This window comes from Triticum urartu, chromosome 5 (genome assembly GCF_003073215.2).
Source record: "Triticum urartu cultivar G1812 chromosome 5, Tu2.1, whole genome shotgun sequence".
NCBI classification, from domain to species: domain Eukaryota; kingdom Viridiplantae; phylum Streptophyta; class Magnoliopsida; order Poales; family Poaceae; genus Triticum; species Triticum urartu.
Window position 1 is genome coordinate 609,228,566 of NC_053026.1, and position 18,678 is coordinate 609,247,243.

Genomic DNA, 18,678 nt, shown 5'->3' on the forward strand with positions numbered 1-18,678 from the left:
CGTCGTCCTTTCTGTGGCGTGTGAAATACCTGAAATAGGAAAAAAGTATACCCAAGTCAAACACTCATGTTGATCCTGGGGATAGTTTTTTTTTACCGTGATCCTGGAGATAGTGTGATGAGCCTTTTATGTTTTGATTGATGGATCACGAGATAGTTTTTCAGATCCACCAGATAACTCGGTACGTCAACGACGCAAGTACCTGATTTGAATTGATGGTTGTTTGGTGAGCAAGGTTTTTTGTAGCTCTAGTTTTTTTAATTGTGATGTGTGTGTGTGTCCACCCCCCCCGGGGGGGGGGGGGGGGGGGGTTACCGTCCGCTGCTTCGAGGCAACGGGGTCCAAAGAATTAGGAGCGGTCTGATCGGAGGGCTCTATGAGGTGGAGGAAGAGGCATCGAGTCTTTTTTGTCAGAGCCAAAGCCAAAGTGGGACGTGGTGGCCATGGCAAAGGAGGTGAGGTGTTGGACGAAACGAAAATCCTACACTTACGGTATGAGTGCTACAGGCTGGTTTCACGGGGAGATGTGTCCTCCTCTCCACCATGAATTCATCCCTCCTTGATTTTAGCTGGCCCCACCCCTTGATTTTAACTGGGTCATGTCAGTCCGTAACTCCCTTTCTGTGAGAAATCGCCTATAGATATACCTGGCCAAACCTCGGGCCGGGCCGGGCTTCGGGCCGGGCCTAGCCAAGCCCGAGCCAAAAAACCTGGGCCCGAGCCTGGCCCGGCCCAGCCATCAGGCCTAGTTTTTGGGCCCAAGCCCGGCCCGAACATGCAAAAGCCCGGCGGGCCTCAGTCCGGGCCCCTTCAGAAAACTGCAAAAATGACAGACCCGTGCCCGGCCCGGCCAGGCCACCGGGCTCAAAATCTAGGCCCAAGCCCGGCCCAGGAGCAGCGTCGGGCCGGGCCGGGTCGGGCTTTTTCGGGCCGGGTCGGGCCGGGCAGCCCATGGCCAGGTCTACCTGTAGATGTAGCAAAGCTCTGGACGAAATGTGTGCGGGCCAGGCAGGGCACCTCCTATTGCTGCCATGTCAGAAGAGCTAGAGCAGCGGAGATCAAGGGGAAGCCAGAGGAAGACGCTAGCGGCCATGGCAGAGGAGCGGTAATAGAGGAGGTCGTTAGAGATTTTCGGTGAATCGAGACCATCAGGAAAAGGGATTCCGGTGCTGGTGAGGGTCGCCGGAGCTGTGGGGATGGTGGACGGTTTCATTTTCTCAGTCATCGGGGCGGTGGACAGCAGGCGACGCATGTTCTGGTGACAGACGGGATGGACTAAATCTGAGAAGAAAAGTTGCGAATTGAGTAAAAGAAGATTGCCCCCCACATATGTTAGTCCATCCCGTCTTTTTCTTCTCAGATTTAGTCTTAAATGTGACTTTGAGATGTTCTAAGCTTCTAAACCATGTTTGCTTGTTTCTCAAATGTGCGTTCATGTGCATATGTACGTGTGTGTTTCCTCGCAGCAAGAGCATCAAGAGGCTATTCATTGACTTGGCATACAAAGCTTGTCTTGCTCCAAACGGAAATATCCTTGTTCTATAGGTCTATCTTTGAAAGGGATCGACGTGCAGGCCGTTAGCGGTTCGTATGCCCTATCATCGTCGGCCAGCGCCAAGTGCATGAACCTCCTTGTTTACTCCTAATGGCGATCGGATGCCGCGTTGTCCTGTATGTTTTCTCTTTGTTTAGATGTAAGGTGGCATGTGAGGCTTCTTGGCAGGAGCTCGTGCTGGCCGAGCACACCAGTGCAACTCCAAGGTTATTAGGCATGATCCGCCGAGTCTTCTGATGTTGTAAGAAGACTTCTTTTGTGTTTCAGTGTTTGGGTGCGTGACGGTGTCCAAATGCATGTATACATGTGTGATTGCTTCCTAGGTAGGCATAGTTGGCGCATCCAAAGTTGAAGAGAAACAGGGAGAGTAACATATGCACTGTATGTATCATGGTTAATTTGATAATTGAAGAAATGGATCATGATTTGGCAATTTACTTTCCTGTCAATTCTCTTTTGATAATTAGTACTGCTTCCTTTGACTTGTCTCTCACTGGATCCATCTTCACGAGCTCTATCTTTTTGGTTGGGTCAGGCGACGTTGGCTGTCGAGTAGCAATTCCCTCTTGAAGGTGTTGTCATCAAGTGTTGTAGATGATGGGGCTCGGAACGTATCGGATTGTGCCAACATGCATTTTCCATGGCAGTAGATTTGTGGCATTGTAGGATGTTGAATGTAGTCATTAATGCCAGAGATGAAGCTTTTCATAGTAGTCATTGAGCAATCCCGGATTGTCTCTTCTCGTTAAGTTCATTGCTACTTCAAATCAATGAATGTAAATGGAGACGGTGGATAATTGAGTGAATGCATGAAAGGTTCTAATTGTGTAGGTGCACAACAATCTCACCGGCAGAAAATCTTAGAGGCATCACTGACACACACGATCAGCAACAGGTGAGAAAATGTCATCCCAAATGAAAAAAAATCCAAATAGACGAGGGGATACAAGACACTTCCACTTCAACCAAGAACCCAGTCTATAGTAGTAGTGGTATATACTCCCTCCGTCCCAAAATAAGTGACTCAAGTTTGTACTAGCTTTGGGACGGAGGGAGTAAAAGTTACGAGTTGGTGAAATCCAAACAATCTCATCGCGCCATCCAAGGACTCATGAATTTATTAAAAAGGTAAAAATGATGACACATGTGCTTAGACATGCAACCTGGTTCCTGAAATCAGCAACCAAAAGACAACATAGCGCATGTCCATTCGGTTTTCGCTAATTGACTTTTAGCGAGTTCAAACATGTTTTTTTTCAGTTACGGGGAGTGAGTTCGATCTTGTTGCTTGGTAGATTCCTCCACATGCCCACGAAAAGCTTGACCAATAGATGGACATAAGCATCACCATCTCGGTATATGATTTCACTAAGCCTGAGGTTCTTGCACTCGAAATGAACCAGGTGCTTAGAATATGACTGGTGGCGTTCCATCACCTCCTTTGTACGATGGAAGTCCGGGACCTATTGAACAACACAAAGCAATCAACATTACAGAAAATATTGAGTTATGGTAATAGTTCATGAGAAAAGTAGCAGTAGCACCTTGCAATGTCGCAAGGTGAGCTTCTCTAGGTTAGGCGAGTTGTGTAGGTATTGACGCAGCCCGAGGAAGTCATCGCTAATAAGACACTCGTCCAGGAACAGGATTCTCAGGTTCTCAAACTTAAATACTAGAAGATACCCATGAATCTCATAGAGCAACAGCTGAAACCCAGATAGACTGTCATTTTGTTTGTTCTGTAAAAGGCCTCTGATAAATGAGATGCAAACTGAATAAAAGGGGGTATGAAGAAGATATACCGTGACCACAAAATGCAACAGGTGCAAGGTTGTCACATTAGAGAGCGCGCCGAGGATATCCAATTGGTGCCTCTCTTCCTCTTCATTCCGAATCCAGTAAAGATGAATCGACGCATCAACAAGGGACGGCATGTTATGTGGTTCATCCGGATCAACAATGTGATCGAGCTCCTTGCCAAGGCGGAGAGAAACAAGAGCAGGAGCCTCTATAATCAACGCAAAGATCTCACCATCATACGCCGTGTACTGCCCATCGACGACCAATTTCTTCAGCGAGGAGGAGACGATCTTGACATTGCAGCCGGTGGCCAAGACATCTTCCCGAGCAGGCAAGATGGAGCAGACGTGGCTCGCGAGATCATCCAATTCCACTTGCAGGCGGGAAAGACGCAACGAACTGAGCCGGCAAGGCCATGCATCTCGACCTATGTCGCGGCAGAGCCAACAGTCCTCGACAGCATTATTGCCCCCGTGCAGCCGGAAGCCCTCCAGGAGCGTGAAGTCATGGCTGCGCAGAAGGTTGGTCGTGAAGTTGTTGAGTTTGTAGTAGCTATAAAACTCCGGCTCGTCGATGTCGATGTCGAGGCGCGGCACGGCACGCCAGAGGTGCCTCCACCTCGTGGACAACACGCACGTTCGCACCGTCTGCAGGGCCTTAAGGCGCGACAGGATGACGCAGAGGAGGTCGTCCGGCAGCGCGCTCAGCCGGTCATCGCCTGCGTCACCGCCGCCGCCGTCTGCATGGCGTGTACGCTTCGGCGCGGCGGAGGTCCCAAGCATTTCCGTTGTTCTGGATTGCTGCACACAGTAGGTCGGGGAGACAACTAATCTGCTGGGTGTCTCTGCGCCGCCGCCATGACTATGGAGAAAGATGGGATCGGGAGTGAGGACAATGACGGATGAGAGAGACATCCTAGTGGTGGGCTGCACCCTAGACAACGTGTTTGGCGATATTTGGGAAGGAAAATGAGAGTTTAGAGGAGGGAGTTGTATTGAGACTAGACATGGGATGAGTCATTTTATTTCCAATTCTGTGTTTGGTGTGTGATAGGAATTATGTGTGAGAATATGAGAAGAAATTGTACTCCCTTTGGCTCGTGGGAATTGACATGAGACTAGACAAGCAAAGTTAGGATGAAGGGTTAAGATTGGCTCACTAAAACAATTTCCATCCAACTCTCACCCCTTCCCTGTTAATAAAACGGTGGAAGTTGAAGTCTCAAGTCCCATACATATTCCCTTGAATTCCCGATGCCTCCAACCAAACAATAGATTTGAAGTCTCGTATCCCTTCAATTCCCATTCCCTAACTCTAATTACCCCCAACCAAATACGCTGTATGTACTAACGGGCCGGCCCTTTCTATCTCATTTTTCTTTCTTTATTATGTGCCTGTGTTGTCTAAAAAAAAGCATGTGCTCGTGCGTTGTTGCATGGAGTGGGGCGCATAGATTTTTTACTGCTTGACAAAATAGAGATTAATAGCTATTTATTTGTTTACATACCGTGAATTATTGCTATTTATTTGGTTACTGAAGATGTCTGGCCGGTATTAGGATTTTACCATGAGAATGGATCATGAATTTATTGCTATACTATAGATTGATCTGATTTATTGGTTTACTAAAGATTTGTTTTGAGAATCAAGGATCCTTTTCGAGTTTCCATTTCTTTATTTGGAATCTGGGCTCTTCTATCTTTGACTTATTTTTTGGCTTATTATTTATTTATTTCATTTTGATTTTTTCGTCTTCCTTTATCCCTATCCTCTAGGTACAGCGTTTTGCATCAATAGAAAACCTTTTTCTCTGTATGAAACTATATTGTTCCTTTCCAACTTCTTCTCGAAACTTCCTAAGAATAATCCCGAATTGAATCCAAATTTGATGTGTTAATGTGACCTTATCTATGTCGTTAGGCACTCTTCAAATAGGAATCCATTTTCTGACTACCTTTCGCGCTTTGGTGAGTTGCCCGAGATCTTTTCAATAACCTAATGTTGTGTCGAAGGGATATCTATATGATTCGATCATTTGGATAAGACCCGCGGTAGCAATAGAACAGGGAAAGTATACAGAAAAGACAGCTCTTTTCAATTTCGATTATCTATATATTACTTTGTTTCTATTTCTAGATATATATTTCTATATATTAGTATTAGTTAGTAGTACTATTAGTTACCGATTCCGGCTCTTTGAGTTCTTTCTTCCATGATGAATTGTCGGCACTAGTCCTACATTTTTTTCTCTGTGGACCAAGGAGAAAGGGAGCTCAGCAAGAATTGGATTGTACCATGAGAGAAGCACGGAGGTCAACCTGCATCAAATGTGGAACATGGATTCTGGCAATGCAACGGAGTTGGGTCCTCATACCGATCCGAATGAATCAGTCTTTCTACAAAGGTCAACCTTTGTCTATTAGGCAAGAGGATAGCAAGTTCTAAAATCTATCTTGGTAGGACATGCATTTCTATACTATGAAATTCATAAATAAAAATGAAGTAGTTAATGTGAGGGCTACCCTAATCCTTTTTCTTGTATGTGTTCCTAAGACAAGTAATATGTTCTCATGTTTCGAGGTATCAAAAAAAGGGCGTGGAAAACAGATAGAAACTCTTGAATTGAAATTGAAAAGGAATGCAACCTTCTTCCTTCATCTCCTACCCATCCAAACCTGCGATGGCATGAGGCAATAGAATCCGCGGCCAGGGTCGGAGCAGGAGCGGCCCAAAGACCAACACCATCAAGGAGTGGAACAAGAGGAAGCCTAGCTCCTCCGCCGGTGAGAAGAAAGAGAAGGAGGCAAGCGTCATTTCAGTTCAACTCAAAATTGAGATACATTGGAATATTCCGCTCCCCTTTTCCATTGCCACGATCATAGACAACCATGATCTTTGCATAAGCTGTACATGGATGTCTATGAGTTTTTTTTTAGACATATGTCCTTGAGTTTTACAAGTGATTGGCCTCTGGTTCATCTTAATTTTATTTGAAGTTGTCCGTCTTCTTGTTGAGACTCTCTTTTCGATGCCCACGGGCGTCAAACTGACGCGCTGACGCACAAGGCGGTCGCAAATGAGCTGGCCCATTAAGAGGTACTGTAGCGAGCCATTTTTTGTTTTTATTACTTTCTTTCAAATTTTAATTTTCCTCGTTTTGCACCTTTATATATATATATATATATATATATATATATATATATCCCTAATATATAAACGTTTTAAATATATGGTGAAGTTTTCAGAATATACACTAATTTGTTTTCATAATTGTTGAACTTTTTGAATATAGTGGATATTTTCTATAATATACGGTTAACATTTTTTAATATAATGAACATTTTTAATATATGTTGAACATATTTTAAATACACAATGAATTTTTTTTGTAATATATGGTGAACATTTTTGTAATATGCAGTGAACTTTTTCATAATATACGGTGAAATTTTTTGAAATACACATTGAACTTTTTTGTAATACCTGGTGAACATTATTGCAATACGCGATGAACTCTTTCATAATACATGGTGAACATTTTTGTAATATATGATGAACATTTTCATAATACGCAGTGAACATTTTGTATAACACACGGAAAAATAACCAAAAAGGAGCAGGAAAATATAAAACCGGAACAAAACTCAAAAAGGAAAAACGGAACCAAAACAGAAAAATGGAAAACCAGAACAAAACCGAAAGAAAAAAAACCAGGAGAAAAACCAAAACATGGAAGAAGTAAAACAGCAGCGAACGAAGCAATCACGCGACCCCCGTAGTGGGCCAGCCCAACTGGCTCCGTTGCGGGCTGTTTGCTCGACAGCTTGCCGCTCGCGGGCTCGGGCTGACTTATGACCAGGGCAATTTGGGCTGCACGGAGGAAGACAATTTATGAAGATATCTTTCAGTCTCCACACGCTACATCTACGTTCGTTAATAAATTTTTGTCAGAGTTGGAGATAGTCAACAAAAGGGAGATGCAAGCTGTACCACGGAGAGCTATGCGGAGTGCAACCTGGGTACCGCTAAACCAAGGTTGTGTTAAGATCAATGTCGACGGTGCAATGGCCGTGAGGAGGAAGCATGGTGCAGTGGGTGCGGTCTGTAGAGACTAACATGGCACTTTTCTGGGGGCCTCGGCGATCGTTTTCAAGCACATTACAGATCCTCAAATGCTTGAAGCCCTAGCTATAAGAGAAGCTCTCTCTTTAGCGGATGATCTATATGCACGACATATACAGGTTGCCTCTGACTGCAAGGTGGTGGTTGATGATCTGCATCATGGCAAGCTAGCTACTTATGGAGCTGTTCTTCGTGAGATATCGGACCGCTCGTCCAGTTTTTTGTCATGTAATATAGGTCATGAATTTAAGAGCTCAAACTATGAAGCTCACAATAAAACATTCTCTCTCCCTCGCGGTTGGTCGCCATGTTTGGTTAGGCCAGGCGGGAGATCTTCATTTCGTCCCTGTAAATATTGTGACGGGTTAATAATGTTTCGCGAGATTGTCTTAAAAAAAAACAGAGCACTACCAAAACTTTGTTGTTCCCTAAAAAAACTCAAAACTTTGTTGTTGTTGCTAAAAAAACCAAAACTATGTTTTCCCTAAAAAAACTAGCAGAGTGCTGGAATCATGGAGTATGGCTCCATCCACATTCACAGGGGTTTATGCTCCTGTGCTGACGTTTAAAGCCATGAGATTGTGCGGTGCATTACGAGCAAACAGAATCATTCTACGCCTGGATGATGATGTTCGACAGTCCCGCAAAAAAAAAAAGAAAAAAGAGATGATGATCAACAGGTACTAGTACAGTAGAAGCCCCTGCATTGTTGCAAGACTCCACAACAGCTACACCAGACCAGACCAGACATCGACTTGAATGAATACGTAACACAACGATCGATCACAAAGCACAACACAAATCCTAATAATCCCTTGATGCTAGTACTAGATTTCAGCCAACGAACGAAATTCTTCCCTGCCTAGTACTACTAATTGGTTATGCCTATGCGGCGACGGCGGTGGCGCACTCGACGTCGCTGGCGCTCACCCTCTTGGCCTTGACGGTCTGCTTGTACGAGTACCGGGCGGCGACGAGCACGTAGAAGCCCAGGTTGACGGCGGAGATGGCGGCCAGCAGCCAGTAGAAGAGGTCCAGCCTGCTCCGGCTCAGGTCCTTGCCGAACCACCCGTCCCGCCGCCCGCCGTGCGAGCTCACGTGGTCCGCCGCCGCGATCACCAGGCTGCTCAGGAAGCTCCCGGCGCCGATCACGCTCAGGTACAGCCCGATGCCCAGGCTGCGCATGCTGTCGGGCACCTGGTCGTAGAAGTACTCCTGCAGGCCCACCAGCGCGAACCCGTCGGCCACGCCCATCAGCGCGAACTGCGGCACCAGCCAGAACACCGACATGGTGGCGGTGGAGTGCAGCCGGCGACGCTCGACGACCGCGGCCACGGCCATGGCCACCACGGCCAGCGCCATGCCGACGCCGATGCGACGAAGGACGCTGAGCCCGCGCTCCATCCCAGTCACGCGGCGCAGGCACGGCTCCAGCACCTTGTCGTAGAGCGCCACGGTGGCGATCATGGCGACGGCGGCCAGCGCGAAGATGGACGCCGGCGGGAGCACGAAGTGGGCGCCCATGCGCCGGTCCATCACGCTGCCCTGCTTGACGAAGAAGGTGGACACCTGCGCCGTCGTGATGCCGAACGGGAGCGTGGCCACCCAGATGGGCACCATCGACACCACCAGCTTCGTCTCCTCCACCTGCGTCAACGTGGCCAGCCGCCACGCCCCGCGCCGCCCCTCGCCATCATGCTCCACGATTGCCGCCTTGTCGAGACACCGGAGCTGGTCGGTGTGGCAGAGCAGCCTCTTCTTGCCGCCGTCCTCCTCGTGCAGCTCGCCGACGTCGGTTGGCAGCCGAAGGCGCCGCTTCCTGACGGCGGCCACGACGACCCGCAGCATCGGCGTGAGCGGGCTGCCCTGCGGCACCCTGTACCGGTACGTCCGCCACCCCGCGAGGTACACCATGAGGGAGCACCCCATGACTGCAGCGAGCAGCACCGTGGCGGCGCCCCATCCGACACGCTCCTGGACATACACGACGACGGTGACCCCGAGCAGGACCCCGGAGCAGAGCGCGCAGTTCCACCAGTTAAAATAAGACATCTTCTGCAGCCGCTCCCCGGTGTGGCCGTCGTCGAACTGGTCACCGCCGAAGCTCTCGAGCGCCGGCTTGTGGCCGCCGGTGCCGACGGACACGAGGTAGATCCCGACGAAGAAGAGCGTCTCGTGGATCCGGGGCACCGAGCCGCCGGCCGGCCTGAGACCCGGCGTCAGCTGCGCCACGGCCAGCAGGACGAGGCCAAGGAGGTAGACGACGGTGGAGTAGAGGACGGTGCGGAAGCGGCCGAGGTATGAGTCGGCGAGGAATCCCCCGAGGAGCGGCATGAGCGTGGTGACGCTCATCCAGTAGTTTGAGTTCTCGGCGGCGACCTTCATGTCCTGGTGCAGCACCTTGGTGAGGTAGATCATGAGGCTGGTGGCGATGCCGAAATAGCTCAGCCGCTCGCTGAACTCGATCACTGCCAAAACAATAGACGCTGCCATTAACCAAAGTAGCAAACGGACAGAGACAGAAACAGAACAGAGAGATCTGACAGAGGAACTTACGGATGATGAACATGGCGGCCTTCCAGGAGCCGGTGGCGGCGCGGAGGGGCGGGCGGCCGCGGTGGTCGACGGAGGAGTCGTCCACCCACAGCTCCTCCTCGGCGCCATGGCGGAAGCTTAAACCCAGGTGCTGGAGGTGCTTGGTCATCGCCGAATCAATGCGTTTCCAGACGACAGAATCGCGGCCGGCTGGTTTTCTTTCTAATTCCAGCACGTAGTCGACTGGTGTGTGGTCGCTGGCGGTGTGAGGCTGGGAAGAAAAGGTGGCGCTATATAGGCGCGCGCGCGCGTGTGGGGTAGCACAGGAAGCGCGGCCGCTAGTGCGGCATGGCCCGAGCGAAGCAGGCAACAGAAACTGCGGGACGAAAGGGAGGGAGCATCGCCATCGCCTGTGTGTGTGTGTCTGTGTGCGCACGCGTGGATCGAATCGGCGAAAGGAGGGCTTGCTCCTCAAGTTCTCTTCTTTGTGAGACCACGGACGGCCAACGAATCGGCTGGAGGAGGATTGTTTTTCGTTTCGTGGTTTTTTGTGTGTGTCTATTTGCAGAAGTCTCACACCTGCACTGGCAGCTAGTAAGTGTAATCGCAGCAAATTAGGCAGTAAGTAAATGCTCCGGCCCCGGAGTAATTTACACACGTTTTACACATTGGCGTTACTTTGACCTGTTATTAATACGGCAGTTGCAAGGCGAAAATGCACGATGGCAAACCCATCTCATCCATCATGGCCAAACCTCTCTATGCACCTAGGAGTAGCAATACATTGATATAGCAGTTAATTAAAACATACTAAAATCTAGATATGCACCTGCAGGTTCGTGGAAAGTTCTGAAATCCCACGCTAAATAAACAAAATCTGGATAAATCTGACGGCATTGATGTTGGAAAATTAATTTTGACTGTGCGCTTTCCAGAAGGTGTGATGCACTGGGACTCCGAGGCGGTGCGTGTACGCTAGCGGCTAGTCCGTCCGAGGGATCCCCGTCCGAGACAGCTGACCCTGCACCAGTCGTCGGGTGTCCGTTGAATGGGGAAGAAACGGACATGCTTTGCCAGGAGGAACGTCAGTGTTGACTTGCATGTGACAGCAGGAGTAGGAGCGTACGTATATGTATTCCAGAAATATAGCAGTAATGTATATACATTCACTCTTCTCATTTAGCACCAGCACTGCAAGCACACGCCAGCCACCGTATTATTCGTTCATTTATTTGGAGGGAGTATCAATGTAGAGTATAATACGCCAGTACAGCACACACCAGGAGTATTGCGCTGGCTCTGACTTTTGCATGCGCGGCGCGGCACGAAAAGCACGTGTTCCATGCATGCGTTTCTTCTGCGGGCGGGCCCGGACGCCGCATCGGACGGCCGGTGATGCGTGGAGGGCGTGGCAGTGACGCCTCCGAGCGCCGTCGGCCGTCCGATGAACGGTGTGTCCTCTCCTCTTTGCAGATGCTCCATCCATCCACTTGGTCATGTGATGTGGTCGATGGAGCTGCGTGTGATGCGATTCAGATGGATGGCTGGCTGCATATGTACAGTTGGCGGTTCGGGGCGAGTGCATGGTCCGGGGTTTGCTTCAATCTCTGACGAGCTAGATAGATAGCACAGCGTTTCATAAACAAAATTCTGAGATTTTTTTTTGAGAAATACACACCGCTTCATATATTTCTTGGGTCTTCATCTGCAATGGGCCTGTAGGACGGTATGACGGCCCAAAGCACAAACCGACTTAGGGGGCCACGGGCCGGCCTGCGTGGTCCAAAACGAGCCCGTCAAAACTAATTTACTCGAAATCACTAGTTAAGGTCACCTCTTGCAGAAGTCATCTCACCTTCTTAGGTATTGACAAGTGTGCATGTGCGCCACATGTTGCAACATGTGAGTTTTCCCTCTTTTCCGAAGATATATTTTTTGTTTTATCTCTTGAACCGTGCGTCTAAATACCGAACCGTTTTCACTGCTGGACCTCTCGCGTAGGAATCTTCGAAACTAGATTCCATGTTTGTATGTTTTGACAAAAAAAAATTTATAAAAAAAGAAAACAACCAAAAAAAGAATACAAAAAAAATCAAAAATTGAAAATTGAAAAAACGATAACAAAAAACTGAATACCAAAAAAGGAAGAAAAATCGGAGCCCAAAAGCGCGGCTGCGGTTTTTACCTTTTTGAAGCACACATTGTGATTTTACCTTTTCAAGTAGAAGCACCTTACACGGAAATAATTTTTTGCTTCTCGTGGTAGCAAATTTGTGCTTCTGGGCGAAATATTTTTTCCAAGAAGCACATATGCGCTTCGAAAAAAATTCAATAATTTTATCCAAAACCTAGGAAAAATCAAAAAAGGCAAAAGGCATCTAAAACCCAAAAACGCGTGCGGAAAATAACAATCCAGAGGAAGCACCCAACACGCGACATGTGGTAGTTGTTGGATGCACCACTTGGCGCATTCCCAAACCATAAAAGTGACCCTTGTGAGAGCCCCTGAGGGGGGTAATCGTTGATTACACGCGCTTCGCCACGCCGTTCTTCACTCGTGAAATTAACTTTTTTTAATCTATAGATTATTGTGATTAGTTATTTTGTTTTGATCTTATCTGGGTTGGTTTTGTATTTTATTTTTTATTGGGGGTGTATTTTTGTTCGTATATCATGTTGGGTTGCTGTTGTAGTTTTCTTTTCAAGAGAAGAGAGGAGTTATTTGATGTGTGGTCATGCATTCTTTGCACACATTGGCCTTGGTGTAAGCCCGATGGTGATTGTTTGAGCCTCTTAGGAGTTCTTATTTCACGCTAAACCCATAGAATTGCTAGTGTGACGCTCACATGGGTTAGCACAAGAAGCTCTTGCTCGCTTAGCTTGGCTCCCTACTCCTCTTGCTCATTTAGTTTTTTTTTCTGCTCACCCGACTACGAACTCAGAAAAATCACAATTCTTTTTTTATTTGAGAAGGCTAGGTAAATTAAATGATGTTTAATGAAATTTAAAAATACCATGTCATGGTTTCAAAAATTAAACAATGTTTAATACCATGAATTTTAGAAACGTTCATGAATTTTAAATGTATTCATGGTTTAAAAAATGTTAGCAAAACAAAAAGTTTTCAACTTTAAAAATGTGCACAAACTTTATATGACCGTGAACTTTCAAAATATCTACAAATTTAATCAATATTAGTGAATTTGAAGAATTTTAAAATAAGATAATGTTTTAAAGTACACAAATTTTAATAAGCGCTCATGAATTAGAACATGAAAAGAATTAAAAATAAAAAGAGAAAAAGAAATAAAACTAAGAGACTTTAACATTTATGCCCCTAACTTGAACCCACTAATCAGATTTGCCCCTAATTTCATTGCATACTCAAATTTGCCACTCTGTCGTTAGGTGCCCTTATAGAAATGCTTTGACCGTTTTTCGTCCGGTCAAAGTGCTTTGACCATTTTCCTGATGTTTGCCGGACATTTTTGCCCCTCTATGCACATGTGACTTACAGGTGGTGCCTAACTAGGAAAAAAAACTCGCTCATAATCTCTCTCTCTCCCTGACATGTGAGTCATTGGACCCACTGTCAGGGTCAATTCCTGTCCACACATGGTCATGGCGAGGCCTCCAATAAGAATATGCACACTAGGTATGTGCCCGTTTATTGCCACGAGGGTTAACACAATAAGAATATCATACCAAAAAAATCTTGATGGAAAGCAAATATATAAAATAAGATTACATTTGGTTATAAAGTATAGATTTCTGAGCTATTTTTAACTGATAAACTAGGTATATGCCCATGATTAATCTTCTTTATTAGGTTACCAAATATAAGAGATTAATTTATATACCTTTTGCTTCTCCATTCCATAATGTAGTACATGTAGATTTTTTAAGAAGTCAAACATCACAAACTTTTGATCAAGTTTGTGAAGAAAAATAGTTACATCTAGAATGCCATACATATATTATTAGATTCACCGTAAGATATATATATATATATATATATATATATATATGATATTGTAGATATAAATAGTTTTCTTCATAAACTTAGTCAAAGTTTACAAAGTTTGACTTTTCAAAAAATCTATACGCACTACGTTCTGAAACGGAGGAAGTACTATTTATTTGGTTACCAAATATGTGTGGCTGTGAATTTACATTGCTATAACATACGAAGGGGGTGAAAATCATAAAAAATGATGAAGGGTGGATTGTTGAACCAAGGGGTGGTGTGGGGAAGTGAAATATGAAACCTTACTTTCTTTTTTAAGTACTCCTACCGATGTCGTTGAAAAGGATGTATTTAGATACATTTCAGTGCTAGATACACCATTTAAGCGACAATTAGTATGATTCAGAAGGAGTAGTAAATATAGAGATAGATTTTATTTGTAAAGTTCCTGAAAAATTGACTTTTTATGTTAAATTATTTACTGCTCCTTTTTTGGAAAAAGTTCCCATATTTTGGTTAGTTTTTTTTGCAAGGATATTTTTGTTAGTTTCTAATGTATCCGGGGAAGAAGATTTTCTTTTTCTTTTTTTTTGTGAAAAAAATCAGATTTATTGTTAAAGTTCACCGAAAATAAAAAAATACGTCGAGATTCTGAAAAGAGACCATCGAACGACCACTACTGCTGCTAGAACGAGTCGTCGATGCGCCGTTTTCACCGTTTTCCTACCAGAGCCGGCTTGACCTTGTCGATATCAGCCGGGAAGTCTTCGTGCACATGCCCCTAAGGGTCAGCACCCTGGAGTCGCAGTCGTCTCCGTTGAACCCTTGCATAGATTTGAAACACCCGTCACCAAAACTCGCCACATGACGAGAAACCCTAACCTCATCGCCCCATAAAGACAACAGGAATCTACACCAGAGCTACGTCGACTACATCCACACGGACAAACTCGAGGAGGGTCGGAGGCTCGGAGCCCGAAGATGAACTCGAAGAAGAAGCACCACCATCCATTCGAGCGCTGCACCTGCGAAGACTAAAAAACCCTAACCTAAACGACTATGTTTATACATTCTATATGAATTCCTCGATTTTTGAAAGTTTTTTCGGTGTCAACAAGCTTGTTCGATATAAAATCAATGTGTATATGAGGAAGTGCTACACACACAAATTTGTATTCAAAAGATGACAGTACACTCTCAAGTACCACAATAAAATTTGTGCACAAAATTGAATAGTAAAGTCTAATTTTAAAGCATAGAGATTTTTGAACTGAACCCAAACTGCTAATCGCTGAAGTTGGGACCTGTTGGAAATATGAGCAAATTACTACGAGATTTAATCCGAATAAACAGAAGATAAATCATGACCACAGCAGCAGAGATTAAACTAATCATGCAAACTAGCATAGCAGATGAACATATCACATCTAGGGCACATACTAGAAGCATGAATTCTACCACGATCTCGAACAGGAAGGATAGAATCACATACGGTGCAGCGGGTGCAGCACCGTCGGCGTTGACGTTGTCGCCCATATCGTCGAGGACGAGGTTGCCGAGGTCGGGGAAGAAGTCGTCGTCCGCGAAGTCGTCGCTGCCAGCAGTCGCGCGAGTGCGCTCCCCAAAAACCTGATCTCCCCTCTCCCGTACAGGATCACGAGAGGCGGGGTTCCGGAGGCCTGCTATCCCTTCTCGCGGTGCACGCCGGAAGGAGGGATGGAGAAGACTTGCTTGGTGGCGCAATGATCTGGAACGGTGGTGAGAAACCATACGAAGCGGCGGCGGCTAGGGTAGACGTCTGCCTGACTATATAGTGCGGGCCGGGTAGGTCGTGGGAGTAAACCCCACGTCCGAGTCGTCACGATCCAAAAGAATCGGAAACGGTTCAGTAATTAATGCGTCCGTTAATTATTAATTAATAACTCATTAATTTTCCCACGCAGCAAAAATATAGACAACGTGCATAGCTCTGTCCTCGGCTCGGCTCAATCCCGCAACCCGCGGCGCGTCGTGACGAGGCGTGGTGTGGCGAGGCGAGCGAGGAGGAGGAGCGCACGTGTAGGTCTCCTCTTCTCATGCTCATACAAGTGGTAGAAGAGCTCACATTATAAAGAGGTGCAACTCTCTCTCAACTTCCGGGGTGGGACTAAACTTTAGCCTCACTCACTCCACTCACATGTGTGAATGAATGGGCCAAGAGAATTTCAGAATTTTAGTTGGGCTTTGGGCCAAAGGCCTACTAGCAAAATTCCAACAATCCCCCACAAAGTCTCATTGGCACATCTCATCATTTAGTTCCAAAACATTGTTTTATATATCGATGCTTAGTGGATACTGTGAAGTTGAACTTCCACTTAGAAATTTATGCTACACTAGATCACAACTTGAATAGTGGACTATGCCTTGAACTACAAGTTTTCTGTGAAACTAGTTTCACACAAATTCTTGACTGATACTGGGCTGCCGCAAGGCTTCCCCGCGGGTGGAGCGTATACGTCATACTCCAGGGCTTTTCATGAATTTATTAGAGAACACCCAATTCTCACAGACTACGACGTTAACAGTCAAATCCATATAGGTGTGTTCCTCAGAAGATGTTCTGCAGGACAACATCTCTGCTTACCCGAATAAGCCACTTGGAACACATTAAGATAAGTATCTGCCATGCAGATCAGGAGAGTATTGCATCTTCATGGAGTGGGATAATTAATATAGGGATACTCTCCTCCCAGCTGACCAACAGCTTGTCTCCCACTTCTACTTCACGGGATCTCCGATCACATAGAGTGGTTTACCACTATGGACAACTCATGCGGTGGGTTTCAAACCCATCTCCATCGATGCATTATCTATCACATTACGTGATAGACCCTTTGTGAAGGGATCTGCCAAGTTTTTCGATGTTTGGATATAATCCGATGTAATAACTCCGGAGTTCCTCAATTTTCTGACAGATTTTAGTCTCCTCTTCACATGCCTTGAGGACTTCATATTGTCCTTAGAACTGTTTATCTTGACGATCACAGTTTGATTATCACAGTTCATCAGGATAGGGGGTATTGGTTTTTCAACCATAGGTAAGTCCATCAAGAGTTCACGAAGCCACTTTGCTTCAACAGTGGCAGTGTCTAATGCTGTGAGTTCTGCTTCCATAGTTGACCTCGTTAAGATGGTCTACTTGCAAGACTTCCAGAAAACAGCGCCACCAGCAAGTGTAAAAACATAACCACTTGTGGCCTTAATCTCATCAGCATCAGATATCCAGTTTGAGTCACTATAACCCTCCAATACCCTTGGATACCCGGTGTAGTGAATCCCATAGCTCACGGTGCCTTTCAAATAGCGCATAACTCTCTCAAGCGCATGCCAATGATCATCTCCCGGTTTTGACACAAACCGACTCAGCTTGCTCACAGCAAAAGAGATGTCAGGCCTCGTGGCACTCGCCAAATACATAAGCGAGCCAATAATCTGAGAATACCTCAGTTGATCTCTAGCAATTCGTAGATTCTTTCGAAGCTACACACTAGCATCATATGGAGTTGGAGAAGGCGTGGAGTCGCTATACCCAAAACGACTCAAGACCTTTCCACATAATGAGACTGAAGCAGTGTGATCCCACCATTCTCATCTCTCAACAGCTTGATGTTTAAGATAACATCAGCTACTCCTAGATCCTTCATCTCAAAACAGCGAGATAAGAAATCCTTAACCTCCTTGATTAAATCAAGTTTGGTTCCAAAGATCAATATGTCGTCGACATACAGACAAAGAATAACTCCTTCGCCCCCACCATAGCGATAGTACACGCACTTGTCACCATCGTTTACTACAAAGCCGGCAGCAGTTAATGTTCTTTCGAACTTCTCATGCCACTCCTTAGGAGCTTGTTTAAGGCCATACAAAGACTTTAATAACTTGCACACCTTTCCTTCTTGACCAGGTACTACAAAACCATCTGGCTGATCCATGTAAATTTCCTCCTTCAACTCTCCCTTGAGGAAAGCCGTCTTAACGTCCATTTGATGAACGAGAAGACCATGTGAGGCAGCCAGTGATAGTAGCACCTGAATTGTGGTCAGTCTAGCCACGGGTGAGTAAGTATCAAAGAAGTCTTAACCTTCTTTCTGGGTATAACCCTTGGCCACAAGCCGTGCCTTGTACTTTTCAATCGTACCATCAGGTCTAAGCTTCTTCTTGAACACCCACTTACATCCTACAGGTTTGCACCCATAAGGACGGTCAGTGATCTCCCAGGTACCGTTAGCTAAGATGGAATCCATGTCGCTACGTACAACTTCCTTTCAGTAGTCAGCATCAGGAGATGCATAGGCTTCTGAAATAGTCCTGGGTGTGTCATCCACGAGGTACACAATGAAATCATCACCAAAAGACTTTGCAGTCCTCTGTCTCTTACTCCTCATAGGAGTTCCATTGTTACCCTCAATAGGATTCTCAACGTGTTCCATCGCAATGGTGGGTTCAGGAATTACAGTGAATTCCTCACTAGATGGAGTAGGTATCTCCTGATTTGATGAACTTGACATATCCTTCATAGGAAATATGTCCTCAAAGAAAGTTGCATCATTTGATTCCATAATCGTACCAACATGCATGTCGGATACCTCAGATTTTATTATCAAAAATCTATAGCCGATGCTATGAAAAGCATAGCCCAGAAGAACATAATCCACGGTTT

The 18,678-nt window shown here is 45.9% G+C and overlaps 1 protein-coding gene across 1 annotated transcript; it reads right to left on the reverse strand.

Moving 5' to 3' along the window:
- Positions 1 to 8,129: 8,129 nt before the first annotated feature.
- On the reverse strand, positions 8,130 to 10,487 carry LOC125506293 (protein NRT1/ PTR FAMILY 5.7-like). Its single transcript, XM_048671144.1, has 2 exons — positions 10,034 to 10,487; positions 8,130 to 9,945 (listed from the first exon to the last, which is right to left on the reverse strand). The coding sequence occupies exons 1-2, from the start codon at positions 10,179 to 10,181 to the stop codon at positions 8,363 to 8,365; spliced, it is 1,731 nt and encodes a 576-aa protein (XP_048527101.1). The 5' UTR covers positions 10,182 to 10,487; the 3' UTR covers positions 8,130 to 8,362.
- Positions 10,488 to 18,678: the final 8,191 nt, after the last annotated feature.